The sequence below is a fragment of the Lactuca sativa genome, chromosome 3 (genome assembly GCF_002870075.4).
Source record: "Lactuca sativa cultivar Salinas chromosome 3, Lsat_Salinas_v11, whole genome shotgun sequence".
NCBI lineage: Eukaryota > Viridiplantae > Streptophyta > Magnoliopsida > Asterales > Asteraceae > Lactuca > Lactuca sativa.
The window spans coordinates 44675710-44703297 of NC_056625.2; the positions used below are offsets into that span (position 1 = coordinate 44675710).

General features: G+C 31.7%; 5 protein-coding genes across 5 annotated transcripts; 4 read left to right on the plus strand and 1 right to left on the minus strand.

Annotated features, from left to right (window-relative positions):
* Positions 1-5193: 5193 nt before the first annotated feature.
* LOC111912302 (uncharacterized) lies at positions 5194-8478 on the plus strand. Its single transcript, XM_052769673.1, has 12 exons — positions 5194-5662; positions 5752-6022; positions 6146-6239; positions 6322-6449; positions 6522-6606; positions 6689-6824; positions 6910-6912; positions 7265-7470; positions 7553-7656; positions 7777-7940; positions 8035-8103; positions 8187-8478. Exons 1-12 carry the CDS (start codon positions 5510-5512, stop codon positions 8412-8414), a joined length of 1641 nt encoding a protein of 546 aa, XP_052625633.1. The 5' UTR covers positions 5194-5509; the 3' UTR covers positions 8415-8478.
* Positions 8479-11380: 2902 nt separating this feature from the next.
* Positions 11381-14869, plus strand: LOC111912312 (uncharacterized). The gene is made up of 7 exons (XM_052769674.1): positions 11381-11396; positions 11685-11834; positions 12203-12364; positions 12464-12547; positions 12821-13256; positions 13343-14085; positions 14430-14869. The coding sequence occupies exons 1-7, from the start codon at positions 11381-11383 to the stop codon at positions 14867-14869; spliced, it is 2031 nt and encodes a 676-aa protein (XP_052625634.1).
* Positions 14870-14919: 50 nt separating this feature from the next.
* LOC128132743 (uncharacterized) lies at positions 14920-17438 on the plus strand. Its single transcript, XM_052769675.1, has 3 exons — positions 14920-15643; positions 15775-16635; positions 16687-17438. The coding sequence occupies exons 1-3, from the start codon at positions 14920-14922 to the stop codon at positions 17436-17438; spliced, it is 2337 nt and encodes a 778-aa protein (XP_052625635.1).
* Positions 17439-17741: 303 nt separating this feature from the next.
* LOC111912338 (uncharacterized) lies at positions 17742-19235 on the plus strand. Its single transcript, XM_023908066.3, has 5 exons — positions 17742-18141; positions 18229-18592; positions 18677-18747; positions 18841-18939; positions 19026-19235. The coding sequence occupies exons 1-5, from the start codon at positions 17842-17844 to the stop codon at positions 19122-19124; spliced, it is 933 nt and encodes a 310-aa protein (XP_023763834.1). The 5' UTR covers positions 17742-17841; the 3' UTR covers positions 19125-19235.
* Positions 19236-21180: 1945 nt separating this feature from the next.
* LOC111912339 (E3 ubiquitin-protein ligase ORTHRUS 2) lies at positions 21181-24662 on the minus strand. Its single transcript, XM_023908067.3, has 9 exons — positions 24091-24662; positions 23364-23896; positions 23025-23150; positions 22839-22938; positions 22692-22753; positions 22498-22600; positions 22269-22413; positions 21966-22183; positions 21181-21881 (listed from the first exon to the last, which is right to left on the minus strand). Exons 1-9 carry the CDS (start codon positions 24556-24558, stop codon positions 21303-21305), a joined length of 2334 nt encoding a protein of 777 aa, XP_023763835.1. The 5' UTR covers positions 24559-24662; the 3' UTR covers positions 21181-21302.
* Between the last annotated feature and the right edge of the window lie 2926 nt (positions 24663-27588).

A 27588-nucleotide genomic window follows, 5' to 3' on the forward strand; every position in this document is an offset into this window, starting at 1 on the left:
GCCACTGAACCAACACCAGAGGCACCTCCTTGTTCCTCAGAACCTTGATCTTCCGATCCCTGATGGCCACTGGTCTCTCGGCATAATTCAGGCTCGCATCCACCTGAATATCCTCTAATGGAACCACTGCCGACTCATCGGCTATACACTTCCTCAATTGCGACACATGAAAAGTGTCGTGGATCTGCCCCAACTCTGCTGGCAACTCCAAACGATAGGCTACCCGGCCTATCCTTGCAATCACACGAAATGGCCCAATATACCGGGGTCCCAGCTTGCCCCTCTTCCTGAATCGAATCACTCCTTTCCAAGGAGAGACCTTCAGGAGAACGAAGTCGCCGACTTGAAACTCAAGCTCGGATCGGCGTCTGTCTGCATAACTCTTCTGTCGGCTCTGGGCGGTCAGTAACCTCTGTCTAACCTGCTGAATCTGCTCTGTAGTCTGAAGCACGATCTCGGTACTGCCCATCACTCTCTGTCCCACCTCTCCCCAGCAAATGGGGGTCCGACACCTCCTACCATACAACAGCTCAAAGGGTGGCATACCAATGCTCGAATGATGGCTGTTGTTGTAGGAAAACTCTGCCAAGGGTAAATACGCATCCCAGCTACCCCCGAAATCTAACACACACGCTCGAAGCATGTCCTCCAGCGTCTGAATCGTTCGCTCGCTCTGACTGTCTGTCTGGGGATGGTATGCGGTACTAAAATGCAATTTAGTACCCAGCTCCTCATGGAATTTCTTCCAGAATCTGGAAGTGAAACGCACATCACGGTTTGAAACAATTGAGATCGGCACCCCATGCCGAGATACCACTTCTCTCACATATATCTCCGCCAACTTCTCTGCTGAAGAACTCTCATTGATGGCAAGGAAGTGTGCACTCTTCGTCAACCTATCCACAATCACCCAAATTGCATCGACTCCTCTGACAGTCCTCGGCAATTTGGTGTTGAAATCCATAGTGCTCTGTTCCCAATTCCACTCGGGAACCTCCAATGGCTGCAACTTGTCATGCGGTCTCTGGTGCTCGGCCTTAACTCTACGGCAAGTATTAAGTAAATTTTTAATATTAATGTTTTATTAATTTTGATGTTATTGATCTTAACTTCTTCATTTTGGCTGTTTTTTTAGCGGAAGCAACAACAATACTTACCCCTTGGGCGGATGAAATTGTAAAAGAAAACAAGAAAACTTTTAGTAAATGGGATGTTCACTGTAGTCCTTTACATCAAACACATCATCATCATCAAATTTGTTCCCCGCATAGTCATTCCTCTCCTCCAACACCTACATTAAAAATAAAACTTTATACTTAACAACGAAAGACACATTAAAAAGTAATTATTAAAATCGTAAAGGTAATATCTATAACAACCTTGTCGACTTCAATATGACCAAAAATATTTTCAGTTGTAATGTTTTTATCAATCACTTCATCTTGTACAACCTATATTTTTAAATATAAAATATGAACACAGGTATTCATATATGTTAATAAAATTTTAAAAATAATGTAGCGTATAACTAACCTGTTCATCATATTTTCTTTGTGACACTATAGGATCATCAAAAGTAATGTCATTCCAAAATTGTTCAGTATTCACTTCTTCAACAAAAACCTGTGTAGGTTGTCGGTTCATAAACACATGCTGCTCCAGTGCATGTAGCCGTTTCAACACCTCGTCTAGGTTGTGTTTCCCACTGCCCCTACCTCTACCATGAGAGCGACCACTGGACGACATACTAGATGAAGATTCGTCTTGTCTCCTAAAATGGTCCCGTACTGGGGATCGAACTGGTTTCCCTTCACCATATACATACTCTTGAAATGACATATAATAACAAGATGTCATCTCACCATCACTCGGTAACATGTTTTGTCTTGGTGGTTGCCCCTCCTAAAAAATCAAACATATTAAAAATGCATATAAAAGTATAATAATCAAGTTTATTAATAATAAACGAAAAATTTATAAACTTGTATCTTTGAAAAAATCTTGTTCACGTCAACCCATTTCAATTTTTTTGTTCCACTTCATCGTTTCATCTGAGGCATGTCTTTATTTTTTCTCAATACACATCCACATGCACGAACAGTCGGAATCATCTCATATATCCATATCTACAATTTTTTACAATTACAGTAATAAAAGTTAAAATTAAAATAAAAAACATAACAATAAAACAGTTTAAATATAAGAAAACTTTTATACCCTTATTAGAGCCGTAAATCCTGAGACGAAGTACTTTAAAGTTTGACGACGCTCAGGAAGTGATAAATAATTATTTATTTTGCTCCATGTATCCTCAAGGTCAACATAAGTAAAATCCCAAAGATAGCTACCTCAAGCGAAACTAACAAAACAAAAAAACAAAATTGGTTTTTAAATAAATTATAACTTTAATAAAATAAAACTTTTAACATAAACAAAATCTACCTGTTCCAGATATTCAAATTCTCAGCCAAAAAAAACCAATCTTGTGGCACCCGATCATTAATTTCTTTTCCCAAAAAACTTTCACACAAAATGTAGATCAAACATACTCTAACTGCATCAACGTCTTCGACTTCTTAGAATGTTCGATTTAAAATTAAACGTTTCAGGTCGCCGATTTTCACCGAACTATTGGTATGGTCCGGAAATAGCCGCTCACGCAATAAACATCTTTTTTTACTAGTTAATAATTTTTCCGATGCTTTTTTCCCAATGTTTTTTGGATACTCCCCAAAATTGAAGCCGGTTATCAAACAAAACTCTTCCGGCCCATAAACCATTTTCGTATTGCCTACTCTAAAATATAATCGTTTTATTCCATCTGGAGATAAAACAGGGTCCGGCCGAATCTGATGAAGGAACATTTTATGGAACAACAATGTGTCCCCTTGTAAACGAGGGACATCCATAAAATAACCAAATATAGTATCTCTGAAAATGGCACGCCTGACACCATCTAAAACTTCAAATACACCATCTAAAGCTTTCATATTGATAAAACTAAAATCATGCTGCAAAAAAAAAAAACACAAAAACAAATTAGAGAACTAAAAAATATTTTGTTTTTAAAATATATGATTATGAACTGCAATAAGTACATAAACAATAATAATTTTAGTAATGCAAATACAAATTCTTAATTAATAATTTATATATTTACGATAAAAAACAATAACAAATACATATATAAACAATTTTCCAAGTTATACAAAAAATATATTTACGATAAAAAACAATATCATACATAATTATATAAACATTTTATTAAACAAATTTTCAACTTAAACGACAAATATATAAACAATTTTTATCTTTCTAATTATATAAACTAACATTTTATGACCATATAAACAAACAATTTTTCAAATAAAACGACAACCAAATTAACAATTTTGCAAGTTATACGACAAATATATATAAATTTTCAACTTATACGACAAATACAAACAATATCTTACAATATATATACGACAAATTTTCAACTTATACAAATGTTATACTTATACGACAAATATATATACAAACGACTATTTTGCACATACTGTAATTTAACTAATTTTCACTTTATATAAACAATTATACGATAAAAATATACAAGTTTTCAAGTTATACAACAACTAAACAAACAACAAAAATAACAAATTGTAAACATTATTCTAACAATTTATTTAACTAATAATTTAAAAAAAATAAGCATATTCTAACCATTTTATTAAATTTAAACCACCAGATGCACATTCTACGCAGTCTCTACTTGTACATTCAAACAACCACTAACAAAATAGCATTTAAAGTTCAAGTATACTAAAGAAATATTAAAACTATCAAACACAACACAATTACCCTTTCACAAACTTTATCATTTCTATTTTTTTACACTAAATAATACAATAAATGATAAAATAATAAAGAGTTAAAACATTAAAAGAGTTAAAATCTAACCATATTTGTGTAGAAAATGGTGAAAAATGGAGAAAAGAAACGTTTATATAGTCAAAACTAGGGGAAATCGCAGATGGAATACTCATTTCGCAGATGGAATGGTCATTTCGCAGATGGGGCAATTCCATCTGCGAAATTGAGGGCTATTTTTGCAATTTCGGTTTTTTTTTTGCTATTTTTGTAATGTAATTAGTATAAATGGTTATTTTTGTCATTTTCTCATAAATTTATTACAGTTTATCAAAAAGTTAGTTTACAAGCTACATATAAACTTATGTGCCAAATATAACCTTAACTGATTAATAAACTAGGATAAATTATTTTTATAGTCTCATAAAATACGAAAATACAATCAATTTAAAATAATAGTAATAATATCTCTCTTCCTAATAAAAACCTCTCTAGGTTTGCCACGTGTCCATCTAATAACACATACCAATCCACGTGTCATTACCTCCTTTATTCACAGAAAAAAAAATCTCGCTCAAAATGTATCACCAAATTAACGGAATCTAATCTAACAATTTCAAATTCAAATTCAAATTCAAATTCAATTCAAATAAAATCACTATATTATAAAACGGAAATTCTTTTTCTTATCAATCTTTGACCTACCAATCCTCTAATTCTGCTACTAATCAGCAAATCTGTTTCTTTATTAAACCTGCATTTAAATCAATCATCCATTATATCACATAAAATCAACAATGAGTTTTTAATAAATTTATCTTTTTCCAAAAATATCTGCATCAAAATAGGAATTAGATCAAATCAAAATCAAACAAAATATTGACCATTAAGATTACTATTACGATTACGAATTGAATGTTTTCTTTCACTTATAAATACGAAACCTTTGAATTCGTTTCCAACATTTGCCTATTCGCATTTTGCTTATTAGCTGAATCATAAAACACTACGATTCTGGTAAGATATAAACCAAACAACAATGTCGGTATTCTTATTCTTTATATATATATTCTTCTCCTTCTGTTTTTGCTTTCTGTATAAACCACAATGTCGTTATTCTTATTCTTTCACTTATACTTATATATATATATATATATATATATATATATATATATATATATATTCTTCTCATGTTTTTCCTTTCTGTATAAACCATGCAATTCTGCTATTGTTATTCTTATTTTGATTATATATCTATATTCTTCTTCTTCTTCTTTTACTTTGTGTAATTTTTTATACACAAAATTATCATTTTTCTCATACTTAGAAAATGGTGACTATATAAATTAAAAAGGTTTACTCTATAAATTAAAAAGGTTTACACAAAATGAAATTTTATGTTTTAATTTTTGTTAAATACTAATAGGCATTCTATGATTTTGTTTTTGTGCAAAACCTAAAAGTTCACGAGAACCTTTGTTTTTGTATTTGGTTTAGTACATTGCTATATATTGTAAAAAAGTATGGATGGTTCTAATGTTTGACGACTTTCATCTTATGTATATATGTTTGACAAATTTACCATTTATGTCTTATTTGTAAATTACATATATTTTTCATCAAAATTATATAAATTTTAATTTTTTTTTTCAGTGAAATGGGTGATCACAATATCACTTTCATTGACGATGTGGATGCGCTGAGGGACGATTTGACACTAAAAGTTCGTGTCATAAACTTGTGGAAACATATGTCATCCTACAACAAGGATAACGTTTGGGCAATTGAATTAATCTTACTTGATGAAAAGGTATCTATACTCTACATATTAATGATTTCTTACACTTAAACACTTAATTACAATTACTTCTTTGTTTATGGCATATAAATTTTTTACAGGGGAGCAAAATCCAAGCAACTGTCTACAAAAAATGTTTGTATCGATTCATAAATCTGTTAAAGGATGGGTCAGCTTTTTACATCACAAATCCAAGTGTTGCATCACAAAAGCCCGGTATTTTCAAATTAACTCCTCAAGATCAAAAACTAACATTTGTCCAAGATACTGTTGTTACAGAATGTGCAGAATTTTCTGGAACTAAATTTGGATTTTCATTTGTTGAGTATGAATCTATACTCTCATTTCTACATCCTGAAGATACATCTGTTGGTTAGTTATTATTTATAATTCCCGTTATAAACTAAAAAATTTAATTCGTCTTAATTACGCTTATCTAATTTATATCATCTCTTCGAATTTTAAACAACTCTTCATTCAATTGTTTTTTTACAGATGTTATTGGATTGGTAGTTGTTGTTAGTGAGATGATGATAGATAATCCAGATAAGTCTAAACACAGGTTAACGATTCACATCCAAGATGCAAGGTATGTTTTTTTATATGTTTATATTTGTAGTCTATATTATGTTAAAAAAAAGATTTTTAATAAACAATTGTTGACTTTTCAGTGCAGTGCAACTCCGTGTAATTTTGTGGGGTGATTATGCGTACAAGATGCAGAAATACATAGATAACAATCCACCAAATCAACATGTTGTTGTTATACTTCAGTTTGCACAAATTACTGTTAGGAGAGGTATATTTTTAAAATATAGACACACTTAATCATCTTGGATTGTTATACTAATTATTTTTATTTTTATTAAAGATCGTCCAAGTGTTAACACCTACTTTACATCTTCAAAGTTGTTCATAAATTCTGACATTGATGAAATTACTCTCTTCAAAAAAAGGTACCATATTTTCATATAGGTTTTAATTATACAACATTTCATTTCAATAATACTAATAAAGTATACTTTATATAATTTACAGTTTAGATGTGGATGATCGTCCTGATTCGACTTCAAATACAATTTCAGTTATTGAATCTAAACAACTTTCTGAATTTGATGATTTCTTAGTTAGAACTAAGCTCAAGACTATTGCTGAGATTTTTGAACCCCTCGAGGTATTTATTTTAATTTTGTAAACTTTTATATTCATATATCTATTTTTTTGTATTTTCATAAATATTTTTAACTGTTTCTGTTTAGATGGTTTCTAAATATCGTTTTATATATATTATAAAATATAAAATTCTAAAATTATAAACATAAATACTTTTCTATATACGAATGTAATATAACAACTATATCTCTATATGTATCAAAATGAATATTTAACATGCAAATATAAAATTTGAAATGTACCTGAATAATGTTGCAATAGACTTCGAATAATGTTGCAATAGACTTCGAATAATGAATACGATGTTTCCTCACAAAGGTGAAATAATCATCAATTTAATGTTTCAAAGATACTTTTACCTTATAAGAAAAGATAAACAAAATTAGTTAAATAAAACTTATAAAATATTAATATACTCTAAATAACAACTTTTTCATGCAGAGAACATATTTCATTATAGTTGGCACTATAAAGGGGATATTGCAAAATGAGAGATGGTTCTATCCCGCATGTACAAACTGCAGTTACTGTGCTCACGTTAATGATGCAAAAGATGATACTAATGTTCATCAATCAAATGCAAAATCAATTACTTATATATGTCATAACAGAAATTGCACAAAAACAACAACTTCTGTTGTACTGAGGTTATTCTTTCTGCTATAATCATATAAAATTGTTTTTTACTCCATGTATATATTAATAATATATTTTGTAAACCTATTATAGATTTATGATACCGATACGTGTGCAAGATAACACTGGGACTATCACATTAACAATGTTTGAAAAAAAAGGAAAGATATCTTTTGAAGAGTTCAACAAAGGAGTTGGTTAAAAGAATGACACAGGTCATAACAAATTTTTTAAATGATTATTAGGTTTTGTATATATGAACTTGCACGAAGTTGTATTTATATTATTATTTGTTTCAGAGTGGAGACAATACTGAATTTTATCCGGGGAGGTTAATGCATTGAAAGGTTTGAAATTGGCATTCAAGATTTCTGTTACAGATTTCAATGTGTTAAAAAAAAACAATCAGTATGGAATTACTAGAGTCAGTACTAATGTTGATATAATTGAACAACTCGAAAACAAGTTTACTGATTCACAGGTAATTCATTGTTGATTATTGTTTTTTTGTTGCTAACTATATGTTCTTATGGGTTTTTTAAAACAATTTTACTGTTATTTTCTGTCTTTTGCAGACTGGTACAACACAATCTCTGGATATTGGTTTGGGCGAATTCGAATCACAAGATAACAGAAATCTAAAGGTTTTATGCATGTTACATTATATTAATATATTATAAATTAATACTTCGATCTAAATAACGATTTTGTATAATTGTTTATTTAGGATGCAATTTCTGGTACCGACGAAAACATAACTCCTTCGACTGTTGACAAAAACTCAGCAACAAGCCCAATGAAAGTTAACAACACAACACCCGTTTTGAAACGAAATCTGGAAGAAGTCTTTAATAAAGAATCGAATGAAAAGTTATCGTCCTCAAAAACTCCAAAAGTATCTCCAGATGGTCCGGGAAAACAACTGTTGAATGTGAAGATGGAAAAAAGTGGCTGACTCGGGTTTTTATGGTTAATTTGGAAATGAATTCTTTTTTGGAATTTCAGAAACAATTTTATGTTTTTTTTTGCATGGTGGTTTTAAACTATATTGGTTTCATGTTTTTTGAATTCTGTTTTTTAACTTTAAAACTTTGGATTCTATCATTTTATTTTTAAATGGTTTGTGATGCTATATTTGTATAGCATGTTATGAATAAATATTTCCATATTTTTTGTTATACCCTCATGTTTTTCCATCTTTATTCGGTTGTTTCTTAAATACAGAATCATACATTCTATACATTATATATGTAATGTATAAACAATAAACAATGAGTTATAAGGAAGCTAAAAATACCAAATAAAATAAAGGTTTTCGATATAAAAAGGGTGAAAAAGAGCATGATAAATATGACCAATATCAAAAAAAATTCGCTCAATTTTTTTTGAAAAATAAAACTAAAATTTGTAGGAGCATCCAATATACTGAACTAAAAATACCAAATATTTTAGTAAGTTTGTTTTATTGAACTTTTTGGAAGCATAATTAATGATTACGGTTCAGAAGTAAATAAGGACATAAATAAACAAATCGATATTAACATGTGTATTACTCAAATGTACATTGCTATTACTTGGAAAATTATGTTTGTTAACGTTAATAAACTTCAGTTTTATTTTAAATTCTTGTGGTTTTATATTGTCTATGGAATTTTGAAACATTTAGTTAGCAACATTTTTGTTTTAGTAGGTTTCTTAAATAATCTATGCTTTATACAAAAACTATTTGAAAATTTCGATTTCCATGAACATACACACAAATAACAAATAGAAGAACATACTGAACCACTAATAAATAGTCAAATACAAATGTAAAAGTACAATGTTGTTATACACGAATTTAAAAATAAAGATTTTACAGGTTTTTTTTAGGGTAAAATGGTCAATTAAATAGATTAATCATTTTTACATCTATTTTTTGAGGATAACGAAAATGAAGGAACTCATGGGAAAAGAAACATATATGTAATTGAAGAATTATGTTTCTGCTTTAATGAGATAGTAATTCAAATTGAAATTCTTTCCATATCATGCCCCTGATCTATTGTAGTGTGAGTTTAAATGACCAAAAGGGCATTTTTAATATTTCATTTCTCAATATTCTGGCCGAGGGAAACTGCTATCAGTTTCCTGACCTTTTAGCAATTTTGTGTTACATAAACTACAGAATAACCCTATAATTGACAGAATGTTCACTTACCATCTTATTATATGGGTTACATAATTATTCTCATATATGTTGTAATAAAACAAAGCATTGTTGATTTTGGATTACAATTTAGTTTTAAAGAAATGATTACCCAAACATGTAATTGTTCTATTTGAGTTTTTAGCTGTTAAAAATAATGTCATTCTTTTTGTCCATATAAGAAAAGTATGCAGATTTGTGGTCTTATATTCTAATTAAATATTATAAAGATCCATAAATTTTAATAATTTGACAAAAAAAATAACTATAACCGGATATATAAATAATGGATAAATTTTTTTAATTAACAATTAATCATGATTTACTTTGCCAACTTTAACTATGTCATTTAATCAAATATGCAAAAACAAATATATAAGTTTGAACAATACTTTTTGTAATTTGATTCTGGAAAATAATATAGGAAAACATATTCATTTGATGCCATTCATAGATGGTGAATTAGTATTTCAATAGGACCTCAATTTGTATAAAAAAAAAAAGAAGAAGAATGATCTAAACACTAATATGATTTTTTTTTTTTTGTAAATGCTTATTCAGTAATCAAATATTCAAATACATTAACATTAATATGAGTTTGTCTAGCGTTTTGCATATCTTTAACCCTAATATTTGGCAAATCTTTTATAAAATTGCAATCTAATTTCGGAAGGTATATAAAAATGTATTAATAATTATTTACTCATATTAATCGGAATAACATTTCAACAGATTTAACACTAACATCTACGAAATTCGAAATTTAAAATTTCAAACTATTACGCAAAAAGTATGAAAATCATAATTTCATTCAAATTGAAAGTTACCTGATTGCCTCTCCACTCTTGACGTATTTTGAATTTCTCTTCATACCACTTCAGTTTTCGAGTGGTTCTTCAAAAGACATCATTTCTGCACAAAATAACTCAGGTATGATTTCTTCCAACTAATCTATGTTCTGTACATATATTTAGATAATTTCTTACCTTAAACCATCATATCTTCAAACCCTAATCATCCGTACCTTCATTCTGTGACTTCTACCTCGTATATTATCGAAAAAAACCGACCACTCGGTTCAAATCAGATTTGTTGGTCGTATATTACTTTCTGCCTTCATCGATACCAATGGACAGGCTTCTATAGATTTCCGAAATTAATACCTTAGAGTTGTTGATCTTGATGGCTGAAAAATCGATTTTGCTATAACATTGTTCTAGGTCTTCATTTCTATTACGACAAATGGGGAAAAGGGGGTTTTTATGATTGCTTTTTGTGTACGTGGGTTTGCTGTTAAACAATAAGGAGTAATTACTATTTTTGTTTTACATAAAAACAATAAAAAGAAATAACATTTATTTTTCTAATTTTTCTATAAATAATATTTAAATAGTTTAAATTTTTTTTTATATACCCAATTAATATTAAAAACAACTATAATTTATATTTATATGTTGTAATTATTAAATTCTAATTTAAATCGAAATAAACTATTTAAATTGTCATTTTATCTGTTATGCTCATCAATTTATTAAGTAAATTTTATTTATATATAATTAAGTAATTTTATGATTTAGAAATATCATTTATTTCGTATTTGATTAGCATTCAATTCATCAAATTAAGTTTAAACAAATTACATAAGCTATCAATCGTATGTAACATTTACATACAAATTCTTAGTTTTCTTTTTCAATGTACTTTTTTATTGTTATTATGTATCGAACAAGAATATGGATGCAACGGACGGTAGGACGCTAGAGAAAGAAGAAAAAATAGAAAGTTATATTTGGATAACAAAAAATCCAAAAAACGTCGTACTACATCATCCTCTCATCATACACCGACTGCACATGCTATTAATATTAGCCAATACTGTAAACTTCTTTCTTTATTTTGCATTTATAATTTATAATATGTTTTATTTATTTTTTTTAGTTGTAAATATATTATTTTTTATTTTTTTATTAAATAATTAAAATATATTTGAACTTAATATAAAAAATAGACTTTAAGTTGTTTTCTACTATTTTACAGTTAAAAATAACGTTACACAATCTACAAACGCTAAGGAGAGGAGAAAACTTAGAAAGTTATATTTGGATAATAGAAAATCCAAAGTGTTACTAAGCACATCAACCCGTCAAAATTCATCTGTTACACATGCTTCTTACATGTTGAATAATGGTAATTATATTCGTTTATTTTACAATTGATATGCAAATATAAATATTATATAAATTTTGCAACACTCTTTAATTTATAGTATTTATAAAAAAATAATATTTTTCTATTTGTACTAACCATTTTTTCTAATTATATAATAGATGTCTTAAGTCGTCGTGTTAGATTAATATCTACACATAACTATACGAACGTTACCCTAGACAAGGAAAATATAAACTCAGCCAAATCATATGTACATCAAGATACAAATATTCATCCTCCTTCAAATGGTACGTACTTCTATATACACAAATTTAAGAATATATGCTTCATATTTATATAACTCATAACAATTTTTAACTTTCTAATTTGTATTTTAATCTTATCAGGCAACTATATTTTCAATAATAATGTTCAAACACCACTGTCTATTGATAAACATAATTCAGTGTTTTGCATTGGCACGGCATCCACAAATCGTTCGACGATAATTCATAATTCTCCTTCAACAAATTTAAATGTTAGAACTCCCTTTTCTAACATTTCAAATGGTACGCATAATTAAATATATGAAACGTCAAATGTAAACTTTACTTTTATATAAATCATAACTGTTGGTAACGTTCTAATTTGTATTTTTATTTTATCAGACAATTATATATACAATAATAACATTCAAACACCAATATCTATTAACAAACATAATTCAATGTTTGGGAATGCGACGACATCCGGTAATTTTTCGAGAATCATCCAGAATTCATCAACAATCAAGTTACCGAGAGGAAAACATCAATTGAAAAGAAAGACTTCGCATATAACCTCTATACATGTGTTTGACTTGACATTAGATGAATAAACTAATGATGATCATATTGTCGAAGATAAATTCCGCGGTATATCAAAAGGTGATCATAATTCTAATAGATTTTATATTATTTAAAATTATTTAATAATGTATTGTTTATAATCTTTTAATTTTTTTAATATTTTTTTTTATTCAATAGATTACTTGGATCATGGAGACGAAATTGTTATATGTCATATTTGTCATGCAAAATTATGGGTAGATGAATCGCTTAAAGGCCAAAAAAAAGACAATACGTCTTATTCCCTATGTTGTGGCTATGGCAAAGTTGAGCTACCACCCTTAAAAGAAGCACCCTCATCTTACAAAAATCTTTACCGTTCCGTAGATTCTAAAAGCAAACACTTCATGAAGAACATTCGACGTTACAATTCAATGTTTTCATTTACATCCATGGGAGGCAAAGTCAATTCATCCATCAACAGAGGTAACGCACCATACATATTCAGACTTAGCGGTCAAAATTATCATAGTATGGGAAGTCTTTTACCTATTGGTGGATCAAGACCTAAATTCTGTCAGTTATACATATATGATACGGAGAACGAGATTTCAAATAGATCGACAAGTATTGGGTATATTTTTACAATAACTTTAATAAACCGTTTCATTTCGCTATTTTCTTTACTAACATTAAATAATTCTTTTTTAATATTTTTAGTGGACCAACGAGCGGTTCTACTTCAACTACAACAACATATGATCTCCAGATTATAGAATTTTTGAAGGTTATGTTAGATTCAAACAATGCGTTGGTCAAGTCTTATAGGATGGTAAGAGACAGTCTGCATGAAAATCCCGGTGCTAACTTGAAATTAAGATTAATCAGAAAAAGAGAACAAGATGGAAGGACATATAACTTACCAACTTCTTCTGAGGTAGCTGCTTTAATTGTCGGTGACATTTGTGATTCAATTGAAAATAAAGACATCATTGTTGAAACCTCATCAGGATTACTAAAGCGTATCAGTGAATTACATCCTTCTTACCTTGCTCTTCAGTGTTCATTACTATTTCCATATGGCGATGATGGTTACAGAGTTGACATCCTTCATAGAGGTATTACATCTTCAAGTAATAGCAAGCGCCCAACTTGTACAATGAGAGAATTTTTTGCTTACAGAATTCAAGATAGAGATCGATCGTTCTCACTACTTCTTAATGCAAAAAGGTTGTTCCAACAATTTTTGGTTGATGGTTATACAATGATTGAAAGTGAGCGATTATTTTTCATACGTAAGCAACAAAAAATTCTTAGATGTGAGTCTTATGAGAATCTGCGTAATCACCAAGCACGTGGTAGTACAGATATTTCAAACGTTGGTCAACGTGTGATTTTACCTTCTTCATTTACCGGTGGTGCACGTTATATGATGCAAAACTATTTGGATGCCATGTCGCTATGTAAATGGTTTGGATATCCATATTTTTTCATAACCTTTACGTGTAATCCAAAATGGCCAGAAGTTCAAAGGTTTCTTAAGGAAACTCCACTTCATCCTAAAGATAGACTAGATATATTATGTAGGTTATTTAAGATAAAGTTGGATGCATTTATTAAAGATTTAAGGGAAAATGAAATTTTTGGCAAGGTTCAAGCATGTATTTTAAAATTATACTTTAATATATATATATATATATATATATGTGTGTGTGTGTGTGTGCGTCTGTGTGTGTGTGTCTGTGTAGGTTATATATACCTTCTTTAGTTTCTAACTTCTATTTTATGTGTATATTTTTACATGCAGTGGTTTATACAATTGAATTTCAAAAACGAGGTCTGCCCCATAGTCATATATGTTTGTTTATGCATTCTGACTACAAGCTTCCTACAGTTGAATATATCGATCCCATTATTTCTGCTGAGATTCCAAATATCGAAGAAGATCCAGAATTATATTCACTTGTCAAGGAGTTCATGATTCACGGTCCATGTGGAGCTGAAAATTTGAATTGCCCATGCATGGTGGACAGAAAGTGTTCTAAAAACTTTCCAAAGCAATTATGTAATCATACTTCAGTTGATTCAGATGGTTTTCCCTTATATAGGAGAAGAAATGATGGACATTTTGTTGAAAAATCTGGTGTTCAGTTAGATAACAGGAATGTTGTTCCATACAACAAATATCTATTAAAAGATATCAGGCACACATTAATGTTGAATGGTGCAATCAGGGATCTTCTATAAAGTATTTATTTAAATACATAAACAAGGGTCCTGATAGAGCGACTGTTGCTATGGAGCCAAGCAATAATGATTCTGATAACAATGATGTAGTGGATGAAATCAAAGAATACTATGATTGTAGATATATATCTGCATGTGAAGCATCATGGCGGATTTTTAAATATGATGTTCATTATAGGTATCCTGCTGTGATTAGACTACCTTTTCATCTTCCTGGTCAACAACAAGTTGTATATGAGGCAGACGACGATATTGAAGATGTTCTTGACCGGCCTTCAGTTGCTTCTTCAATGTTCACATCTTGGATGAAGTGTAATGAAATCAATAAAGATGCACGGAAACTTACATATGTTGAATTTCCTACAAAGTTTGTTTGGAAACCTAAACTTAATATTTGGAAGCCAAGGAAAGTTGGATATTCTATTGGTAGAATTCACTCGGTTTCACCTAAGCTTGGAGAAGCGTATTTTTTAAGAATTCTTTTAAATAAAGTGAAAGGTCCAAAATCCTTTGAAGAAATTCGCACAGTCAATGGTGAAATATGTTCTTTTAAAGATGCATGCTATAATCTGGGCCTTTTGGATGATGACAAAGAATACATTGAAGCAATTAAGGAAGCAAGTGTTTCTGGATCTGGTTTTTATCTACGTTTCTTATTTGTTACGATGTTATTGTCCAGTAGTTTGTGTAAACCAGAGATTGTGTGGGAAAACACATGGGAATACCTTTCAGACGGAATTCTTTATTCTCAACAAAAGAGATTAAACTCTCTAGGTATTATATGTTTATTAAATTATTATTAAAACTGTATTATATAAATTTCCAATATGCAATCAATTACATTTTACCTCCCAGATTATCTTTTTTTTTAATATGTCGTAAGTAATACAGTATTTATCGTACAGGTTTATCACTAAACGAAGATCAAATTAAAAACTTGACTTTGTTCGAGATAGAACAAATTTTACTCCGAAACAATTCCAGTCTCAAGAACTATAGAAGGATGCCTTACCCAGATGTTGATTTGGTTTCATCTTCAAACAATCGTTTGATAGTCGAGGAGCTAGATTATGACATATCAAATTTGAAGAATGAGTTTGATCGGCTCTTTGTTTCATTAACCGACGAGCAACGCAACATTTTTCTTGATATAATGGCTAAGGTTAAAAATAATAAGGGAGGTGTATTCTTTATTTATGGTTATGGTAGAACTGGTAAGACATTTCTCTGGAAGACAATTTCTGCAGCAATTAGATCCCAAGGAGAGATTGTTTTAAACGTTGCTTCAAGTGGGATTGCTTCATTATTATTGACTGGAGGTAGGACAGCACACTCTCGGTTTAATATTCCCATAAATCTTACCGAGGATTCTTTTTGTAAAATAAATCCAAAGAGTGATCTTGCGAGTTTAGTAAGAAAAGCCTCATTGATCATTTGGGATGAAGCACCAATGGTACACACGCATGCATTTGAAGCTTTAGATCGAACTTTGAAGGATATATTAAGATTTGTCGATCCTAAAAACTCAAATATTCCATTCGGAGGGAAAGTGGTTGTTTTTGGAGGTGATTTTAGACAAATTCTACCTGTTGTTCCAGGTGGCAGTAGACAAAATATTGTTAACGCTTCTTTAAGTTCTTCGTATTTATGGCAACAATGCAAAGTCCATAAATTAACAAAAAACATGAGGTTAACTGTTGGCAGCGATTCATCTGTTGTTCATCGAATAACGAGTTTTTCAAACTGGCTTTTGGACATAGGAGAAGGTAATCTTGGTGGTCCGAATGATGGTGAAGCAATTGTTGATATTCCATAAGACATTCTCATTAATGATCCATGTGATCCCAATGGTTCATTAATCAAATTTGTATATCCTTCCATTCTTGAAAACTTCAACATTGCGGGTTATTTTCAAGAAAGAGCAATACTTGCTCCCAAGAATGAAGTTGTCCAAGAAATAAATGATCGGTTGCTAAAACTGATTCCAGGAGAGCCAAAAGAATATTTAAGTTTAGATAGCCTCTGCCAATCTGAGTTTGTCCATGATCAGTTTGATGCAAATTTATACTCACCTGATGTTTTAAATGGTCTTAAAATCTCAGGTATGTCAAACCATAATCTCATTTTAAAAGTCGGTGTTCCAGTTATGTTATTGAGAAACATTGATCAGAAAAATGGCTTATGCAATGGCACTAGACTACAAGTCGTATCATTGGGCAAACGAGTAATCAAGGCAGTTATCATATCTGGAAGTAATATTGGAAACCGGACTTTCATTCCAAGAATGTCTTTAACTCCTACTGAAAACAAAATCCCATTCAAATTCCAAAGAAGACAATTTCCATTGGCTGTATGTTTTGCAATGACAATTAACAAGAGCCAAGGTCAGTCTTTATCGAAGGTTGGATTGTTTCTCAAGGATCCTGTTTTTACACATGGCCAATTGTATGTTGCTTTATCTAGAATTCAAAGTAGAGAGGGATTAAAATTGTTAATTTTAAATAACCATGGTAGACTATCAAATAAAACATCCAATGTCGTGTATAAAGAAGTTTTTAGAAATTTATAAAAACTTTGTAAAACTTTATTATTTATATGAATTTATGTTTATGTTTTTTTTTAAAATTTATATTTGCATTATACAAAATGATAACTTTCTAACATATATACAAATATAAATTGCTTATTTCAAATTCAAACCATTATCATTTCATAATTGCAACCAATTATTATATCACCATAAAATTACAAACAAAACATTGCTCAATAACTAAGTTATAATTTAATTGAATTATTTTTACATTTATTTTCCGTAGTGTCCACGGGTTATAAGCTAGTTATTATTATAACTTATACAAACCAAGCAAAGACTTGCAAGAAAGATATAGTTTTGGCAATAATTTGATACTGTTTCGTAGTTGTGTAGGTGTCGATAACTGTGGCCTCCCAACCTAATAAACCAACAATCAGCGATGAGCATCGATGTGGCTATGGCTATGGCTATGGTTACTGCAACTTCAGCACCTCCTGCTCTTCTTTTCTCCGATACCAAATTCCCCTCCTCTTATGGCTACCTGAAACTCACTTCTACTCACACCAACACCACCACCACCACCCATCTTTTTAGGGTTTCTACACAACTCCAACTCCATAGACACAGAGGGGTCAAGTGCCAAGCTGCCGGAGACGACGGTTTATTGGAACCTCCAACTCCAAGAGTCTATCAAGGAATTTACGGCCCCTGGTCCGTTGATTCCTCCGATATCCGTGAGGTGACTTATTCACAAATTCAATCTTAATACTACCATATGCATATCATCACTTTCATTCATAGTTTCTGTTTGGTGTTGGTGTTGCAGGTCATTTCATACAGGTCCGGACTAGTTACAGCTGCTACATCCTTTGTTCTTGCGTCATCAACTGCTTTCCTGCCTGATGATTTCTTCGTCACTGATTTCTTGAAGCAAAATATCGATATTCTGTACGCAATCGGAGCTACTGGATTAGGGTTCTCACTGGTTTTGATTCATATTTACGTAACTGAGATTAAGAGAACTCTTCAAGCGCTATGGGCTCTTGGTGTTGTCGGATCATTTGCAGCAAAAATATGTCTCGCTCAACCTGCAGATGAAAGTTTGATAAGATATGTCATCGACAATCCTTCTGCAGTCTGGTTCGTTGGTCCACTATTTGCAGCCCTAACTGGTCTTGTATTCAAAGAAGGTAATCAATCTTTTTTTATTAAAAAAAGGAAAACAAAACAGATTGTTTGAATTCTTATTCGACTGATTAAACAATCAAAAACAGGACTTTGCTATGGGAAATTGGAAGCTGGTATTCTAACATTCATCATTCCCTCAGTTCTTCTCGGACACCTGGTACAGTTCTTCTGAAACCATTTTCATTGATGATTATTAGTTCAGTTTCACTCCATTAATCATCGTCTTTCTTTGTTTCTTTTTCTGAATCAGAGTGGGCTAATGGATGATGGTGTTAAGGTCAGTCTCCTTGGCGTTTGGATGGCACTTTTTGTTATATTTGCAGCTAGAAAGTTCACTCAGCCTATTAAGGTAGATTTCGTTTCACATTCTGTGTAACTGAAAATTTGAAACTAAAAACACACATATTTCTGATTAACCCTTATATGTATTTCCAGGATGACATTGGAGACAAATCTGTGTTTTTGTTCGATGCTCTGCCTGAGGAAGAAAAGGCAGCTTTGGTAAAGAAACTTGAGCAACAACAGAAGTCCTAAGAATCATCATGTACATCCATCCTCACATTCATTACAAATATACTGTAATAATAAACATCATCCTGTAACAAATTTTGAGCTATAGATAGAACAAGTTCATAAACCAGTAAACATGACACCAAAATAGTAATAGATGATAGGATATTAACCAACCAATATATATATATATATATATATATATATATATATATATATATATATATATATATATATATATATACCGTCTACCCGCGCAAAGCAGCGGACGACGAATAATTTGATCTCTTTAGAGTTAAAACCATTTTGCATTCACTTCGAGAAAGAAATATTAATGACACCTATTTTTCAAGAGCATTACCATACCATATTAAGGGGGTGTTTGACTAAGCTTTTTTAAAACAACTTATTAGGTTCCACATCACTATAAGTTAAAAAAGTGTTTGGATTAAAATAAATTATTCCGGTGGGGAATCTCTAATACGTCATTTTTTCGTAAGTTACCCTACACTTACTTATTAACTTATAAGCTAATAAACTAATAAGCAATAAGTTTTTTTGCCAAACACCCCCTAAATGGTTATTACTTTCATTTATACATACTCAAACAACTTGTACTGTTTATCGTTCTTTTTTTTTCGTTTTCCTTAATTCTTTTATTAATTTAATGTCCTACTAAATAAAATGCTAAAATCTATAAATAATAGTTTATAAAAATAAACCTTTAGAATATCTGGTGTTGTGATTCAAAAATCGATAAATAGGCCTTTGAGAAGGCCAAAATACTCAGGTGTCAACTTGTTCATTGTGATTTTAAACCAAGTTTGGTCACAAATTAAAACATTTTCAACGATGGTATGTAATTCAACTATTCATATTGATTTAGGTTCTCGAAACCTTAAAATATTGAACAAAATTTATATAGAACCTTATAATAAGAACAATAATTACCGTAATCAGGAAGTCCATGTGATGAAACTTGATATTATAAGGACCAATAATGAAAAATGTTTCATTTTTAGACTAAACAAGATGAAAAATATACAAACTACCTTAATCATGTCAAATCTTATGTTTAACCATTCTTTATTGCAAAAGTAAGATTTCAAAATATACAAACTAATGATAATACAATGCTCTAACTGGCCCTCTTGGTTGAGTTCTTTAAACCTGCAAAGCCAACACATTAAAGAAACATAGTAAAACATTTTTAGTAACAAACCTGATATAATAAAGCTTTCACCTAATATATTTATAAGATAAAAATACAAAAAGTTAAAAATGATGAAATCAATTACAAATAAGAATTAAAATAAAAACCTATTAAAAAAGAGTCATCTGCAAGAGAGATATTTGAATCAACATGTATTTTCTGATGGTTTCAAATTTTGAATTATCTGAGATTTAGAAAAGAAGATAGAATTTGTTGAGAAATATAAGAATTCAAAACACAAGTTAAAATTTAATATTATTTTATTAATGACTACTTATACTATTAGCTTAATGTATACTATTAGCTTAATGATTTGAACGTCTTTAAAAAAATAATATTATTATATTCAATCTATTTTTAGAAATAGTGAAATTTCTTTTATAAGATAGTAAAGATATATATATTATCTTATTAAAACAAATCTCATTATTTCTAAAAATAGATTGAATAAAATAATAATATTTTTTTAAGAAGTCCAAATCATTAATCTAATTATACAACTAATCATTAATAAAATAATATTAAAATTTAAACAAGCTTCTATAAATCTTCTCTTCCAAGCTTTTGATCAGATCTTTTTTTATCCAAATAAATACTCAACACCCTATAATTTGGTCATTTCATGAATTTTCTTTATTTTTAATGTAACATGTTTCCTAAAGCAAACTAATTATTAAACTGAAAATAATCATTCTCCATCGAAAAGAAATTAATTGTCGAAACAAACTATTTGTCGTCCGCCGCTTTGCGCGGGTAAACGGCTAGTATATATATATATATATATATATATATATATATATATATATATATATATATATATATATATATATATATATAGCCAAAATAAGACTACTACCAGTACCAGTCTTGAAAATGGCATTAGGTTCCAAAAATTGCCCATATCAATCCACAATCTTGTTAAAATAAAAAAGAATCAGACATCCTAAATGAACCATGCAAAAGACATTATTACCCTCCTATTTCTCCTGCTAAGCCACTGCCTTCTTACTTCTGGTATTGGCTCCTGGACTTGAAGGTGATGGTGATGCTGCAAATTTTCCATCACCATTTTTCTTCTTCTTTGGAGTCTTGTTGCCTCCCTTTCCTTCTTTATCAACCTTCAGATCTTTTGTTTCAGTCGATTCTGGCTTCACACTTGCAGACTCCTCCTCATGTAGCTTCTTCTTAGGTGTGTTATCAGTAACACCTGCTGCTTTCCTTTTCTTGTTAGCTTTACCTTTAGGTGAAGCTTTTTCAATGGCTTCATTAGCTTTACTTTTAGGTGAAGCTTTTTCAATGGATTCCTTGTTATCATTTTCCTTAACAGCTGAATCATCAGATACAATTCTCCCTACATCACCTTCCTCCATCATCTCATCTTTCACATCAGCCTTTGACTCTTCAACTTTCTCATCAACCTCAAGACTCATCATATCCTTAACTTCCTCATCTTTATCTTCTTCCATAACATCACACTTCTCATTTTCTTCTCCAGAACCTGCATTTTCCTCTGCTTCTTTAGTCTGCCTCTGAAGTGATTCAATCACACTCATCAATTCTCTATTCACCTGTCAAGACAATAAATGAACATGCTTATTTAGATTCATCACAGATTATAACCATTACTACTTTGTATGGGGAAAAAATAATACCTGTGGATTCTGGAGGTATTCAGAGATGTCGTTAGTGCAAGATGGACATTTCATGACATTCTTCTGTGCCCTAAGTGTTCGCCTTCCTTCACATGTCCTCTCCTTTATAAAAGTTTGACCAGAGAAAGCATTCTCCAAACATGACTTACAGAAATTATGTGCACATGGAGTCGTAAGAGGAAAATTCATCACGTTGTGACAAATAAGGCAGCAAAACTCTGTAGTTCAAGATATACTTAGTTCATCAGATAAACAAAAATGGTTTTTACTTTTTATAAAGGTAACAAATAGTTAAAAACTGACCTTTCAGGAGTCTTTCACTCACAGACATCATATGTGTTTTACGCCTGACTGTTCTTGGAACTTTGCCAGCCTCCATACCACCAGTGTCAGCATGCTTTCTGCTTCCAGGTGGAGGAATTTTCCATAGCCAAGAAGCTTTTTCCTCCTGCAAATATATCAGGGTTTATCAAAATCATTGAACTGTAACAAGATCATCGCTAAAACAGACATAAGAACAAGATTATCTCACATCATAATCCCAGGAAGGAGGACCCTTCCTATCTGCTATATCTGTTGCTTCCTTAAGTTCCTTGATGACAGGTAAAGGCCTTGGGCGATCACCAATTTCATCACTGCAAATTTATAATCAAAAGTAAATAACTTTAATAAAACCCATTTTAGAAACTTCATATAAACATTGAAATCATTAGATCAATCACAAACCTTGTCCATGGAGCAGGATCATTATCACAGCGAACAAAAAGATACCTACATACCTTGTATCCCTGTTATAAAGTAAATGTTAGACACCATTTTAGAAAAAGAAAGACTATATAATATGGAACAATTGTGTGGTGTTCAAAATCTTACTTGAATTCCAGGTTTCCTCCAGCATTTTTCAATCCTGTATACTCCATCATATCTCACCCCTTTCTCAGGCGCATAGGAAGAACGCTTTTCCTTGTGTGACCTGTTCATTTAACAAAAGATTATGGTATTGGAATCTACACATATAGGAATATGGTAGGCAAGCTTCATAGTTAGATAAGAACATACCTTACAACACGTACAGGGTAGCCCTTTTTGCAGCTAACTCGTAAGGCTTCATTTGATTTATCAAACTTCTGATCAAATGATTGAGTCTTGTTTGTCCTTTTGTTTCCACTCAAGTCTCTTCCACCACTGTCCATAAGAAACAAGGAAGAATAGATTAAAATATATCACCATCAAACACACAATGCTACTACTTTGTGCAATAGAATTATGCAACAAGAAGTCAAAACTTCCAAAAAGATGATACTAGTTTTGGTATCAAAGCCCCTTTACTGCCAACAAAAATCACATCAAGAAACAAAAAAAAACAAAAAAAAAAAAAACACACAAAACATTGCATACCTTCCTGTGTATAGGAACCACTCTCCATGATCTTCATCATCTTCATATCCTCCAGATAGTGCAACAGATTGTGCACCATATTCAGACTGACCACAAATCCCAGCAACATGAGGAAGATGAGCACCCCATTGTCTACATTCCATACGATCCTCCCAAGTTTCACCAACAAGAACGCCCATTCCTCTCTCTGGGTCATTCGCAGCAGTAATGGGTCCAAAATGATCTGGAGGAACTGTCACGAATATCTTCCCACTGCATGCATTAGCCTTCCCTGTCTTCTTTGCCCTCTCAGTGGTGTACGCTTTGTCTGGTTTGTTCTGATTCAGAACAGAAAAATAGGCTTTAGGTGGTCCTGAAGCAGCATTTGACTTTGTCATCCTCGCCATTCTGATTGCTATAACAAGGGATGAGTTGATTCGAGGCTGACTCGCCATTTTAGGAGGAATCGAAGTTCTACAAACGACACATGTTCGTTTCCCCTGGCCAACCCATTTCTCGAAGCACTTCAAACAAAAGTTGTGGCCACAGGGTGTCTGTAACATGAACAAAGAAACTTTAAATAGTGCTACTCAATGAAGTTAACTTGTTAAGATATTTTCCATAACGAAACCATTGAAACTTCTTTTGGTGGTTTAATCAACAAAGTTTATAAACGATTAAAGGAACAGAGCAATGGATCTAAATCTATGTTAATCACTTTAAAACAAATAGTTCTAAGAAACATTACCGTGACTGGTCGCTCCGGTAGCTGCATGCAAAAGGAGCAGTTAAAGCTACTGCTGAGAATCTTCAGAACATCGGTACCACCGGCGCCGGCGGCCTCTATTTTGTCATCGGCCGGTTTATCGCCATCGTCGGAACCTCCTCCACTCAACAGTTGCTGGCGTCTTTTGGCCTTCTCTTGGTCGGAGAGTGAGACATCAGACTCAATGGCGCGAATGGCCGCAACAAGCGCACCGGACGGTTCAGATCCCGATGTGACGTTAGAGGGAGGCGGAGAAGTAATGAGATTTGAACAGTCGGGACACTCCCATTGTGCAGCATCGGCTAGGGTTTGGGGACGAGCAGAAAGACAATCAAGATGCCAGGGAGTGACGCAGGTCTTGCAGGTAATCTTCTCTTCTTCCGGTGGGTTGATTTTGCAGATCATGCAGCAGCCATCTCCGTCGCAGGGAAGGTCGCTATCATGCGCCATGGCTGGGATAGAGGGAGGAAAGGAGGGAGGTAGATTGATCAGGTATATGGGAGTAAAATCAGTAGGTATATGCTTTGATGATGATGATGATAATGTCGAAGACGATGATGGAGAATATATTATATTAATACACGGCAACTTTTGGTGCGATGAACAGTGCATTTGAAATTTTTGGAATTGGGGAAATTGAAAATATTGAAAAAGTTTGGATTTGAATTTTCCCTCTTCTTTGCGATTCCAAAAATGGGAAATATTTTATGGCCTCACATATCTTGGATTGAAACCATTTTTCCACGTTCACAACTTTCTCTCAAAAAATGTCACGTATTTTCGAACTCCATGAACATGGCATCATGTATTCATCTTCTCCATTTTAGCTTTGATACTTAACTCAATTTAGGGGTGTTTGGATTAGCTTACTGTTTATTAGCTTATTTGTGGTGGAAATAAGCAATAACCATGAGGAGAGATGCTTATTAAAATTAGTTTATTTGGCTTAATAACCTGGATTTTATCCAAACACTCAAAGTTAGCTTATTATGAGAATAACCAATACGCATCTCTTTTTTTCCTATCCAAACACCCCCTTAATCTAATTTTTATATAAAAAAAATTAATTTCTCTCTCATCCTACAAAATTATTTGTTAAAAATTTCATACCATCAACTAATAATTTAATATCCAATATCTAATTCAAACCATTTTTATTAAATAAATATAATTTATTATTAATTTTTATTATGTTGGAAAATATTAGAAACATTAAAAACGGAATTTGGATACGAAAAAACAAGGAAATCAAAAAGGTTACAAACAAAAAGTTCAGATTAAATTATTTAAAGGGTGTTTGGACAGATAAAAATAAAAAAAAGTTTATAACTTATTGTTTATCCCTACCGCTATAAGTTAAGTTTAAGTGTTTTGATAGTGTTTTGGTCAAAATTACACAAGTACTACTCAACCAAATTGAATGAGAGGCTGTGATGTTCGAATTGTGTAATAGCAAACGATAAAGAGAGTGAGACAATGGTTTGCAAGGAAAGTTTTTGATCCTTGTTAGGATCTCCGGCACAAAACCTTGGGAGGTAACAACGATCACATACATTGATGATTTTATTAATGTAGAATGATGATTACATAGAGTATTCTTGTGAGATCAAGTAAATAATTTGGTAGAGTAAGCTTCTAGCAAAAAAACAGTGTGTTGTGTGCGAGATACAAGTGTCAATTTATAGTCTAAACTAGCCAACAAGATATCTAATATTTCTGGGATCCTCTATGACCGGCTTCACGAACGTTATTTGACCAAGTATTTCAGGTCTTTAGCATAGTTTAGATGATTATTCGTTGAGAATTTGTCTTCCCTTACTTTTTCTTCATTTATATGAAGTATGAACAAAATATAATCGTTATGAATGTCAATGAAAATAGTAACAGAGATTGGCGGGATCCTGAGGTAACTGAGGATCCTGGACATTCGAGGATCCTAAATATTTCGAGGATCTTGGCCCTGACAATTGCTCCCAAGTTATTCCTGAAAATATGAGAATCAGTTTCATAGATGCTAAAGGGATAACTTAAATTAAGGAAATAAGAAAAGAGAGAAAGGTAATTTCCAGAATTAACCCTCAACGGCTAGGTAACTTTTGAATTTCAACGGGCAGATAACTAGCCGTTAATAGTCAAATCAGCCTTAATTCCCTAATATAGATATGAACGGTTTCTTTACTCCTTACTCATCGCGTTCTTTCCTTCTTTACCTGTACTGCTTTTCGAGTATCGACGATTAACTAGAAGGTAATTATTTTTACGTTTCGATTTCTTTCAGTATGGTTAGAAAAATGGCTATTTCCCGTAAAAGTATCTTAGCCCTCCCTGATGATGATTTTATCGATCAAGAGATCCTCTTTTACGAGGAGACGTACTCTTTTGGGGACGATGATATTGAGTGTCTGAGACTCAATGGGGCTTTTCCTCCCAAAACTATTTTTCATACCTTTAGATCCTCTCATTCAACCCGACTTCGTCTCTCCCACTTGGGTGTGCTTTCCTGAGTACCCATTCTCTTTGGATTTGAAATACCCTTTCCCCGGGATTGTTTCCAAATTCTGGAGGATCGTATATTGGGTCGACCAGATAAATCAATCAAAAGGCTTCGACGTAGGCCTTTTTGAATTGGCATGTATATATGATCTCACAACCTTTGGGAACTCTTGATTCCTCCTCAAGGTCAAAACCCACAGATCTCCTTTAGCCCTGAAAACCGAGCATAATGATGGAGCTTGGAAAGAAAGATACATCTTCGTGAGACGTAACTCTGTTCCCAATGGGGATCTTCTGTCGGATACATGGGTTAAAAAGGGTAGGATTCTTTAATATTAATATAAGGATCCTGGAATTTTCATCTTATTTTGTTTGCTTTTTTGCAGCTTTCAAATTCGAGGAGCTTGTTCCCGTTGTTGAGGATTATGAAGAAAAGATTGAGAAGTTCCTGGTTGTGTCTGAAGTCGAGAGATCTTTCCGATTTTATCAAGCCACCCTGCATGAAAGTTCTTCCTGTTGGATTAGTGTCTAAGTCCATAACTATATTTGGTATGTACTTGACCCGGTTGTGCATGATTATTTTGGGTTGCCTTCATCAAAGCAACTTGACTGAAGGAATAATATAGAAAGAGGTGATTATGGTTTATTAATATATTATGGGACTAATATATCAATAAAGAAATCATATTTGTTTAATTAACATTGGTCAAAAATTAATTAAGAATTAATTTGATGATCAAAAGAAGTTAATTGAACTAAGGGGACTGAACTGTAATTATGTGCTAGTTGCAAAGTAGGGCAAGGAAACCCTAATAGATAAGGTGGATGAATTCTAGGGATAAAGCCTTAAGATTTCGTCCATGATATGGTTTCTAGAATTATCTTATGGGCTGCTTGGTGGCTAAGTAATTGGATAAGGATAATGACTGAAACTCTAATTCCTACACCTATATAAAGGATCCTTGGGCATGAGAAATCTGGCCACTT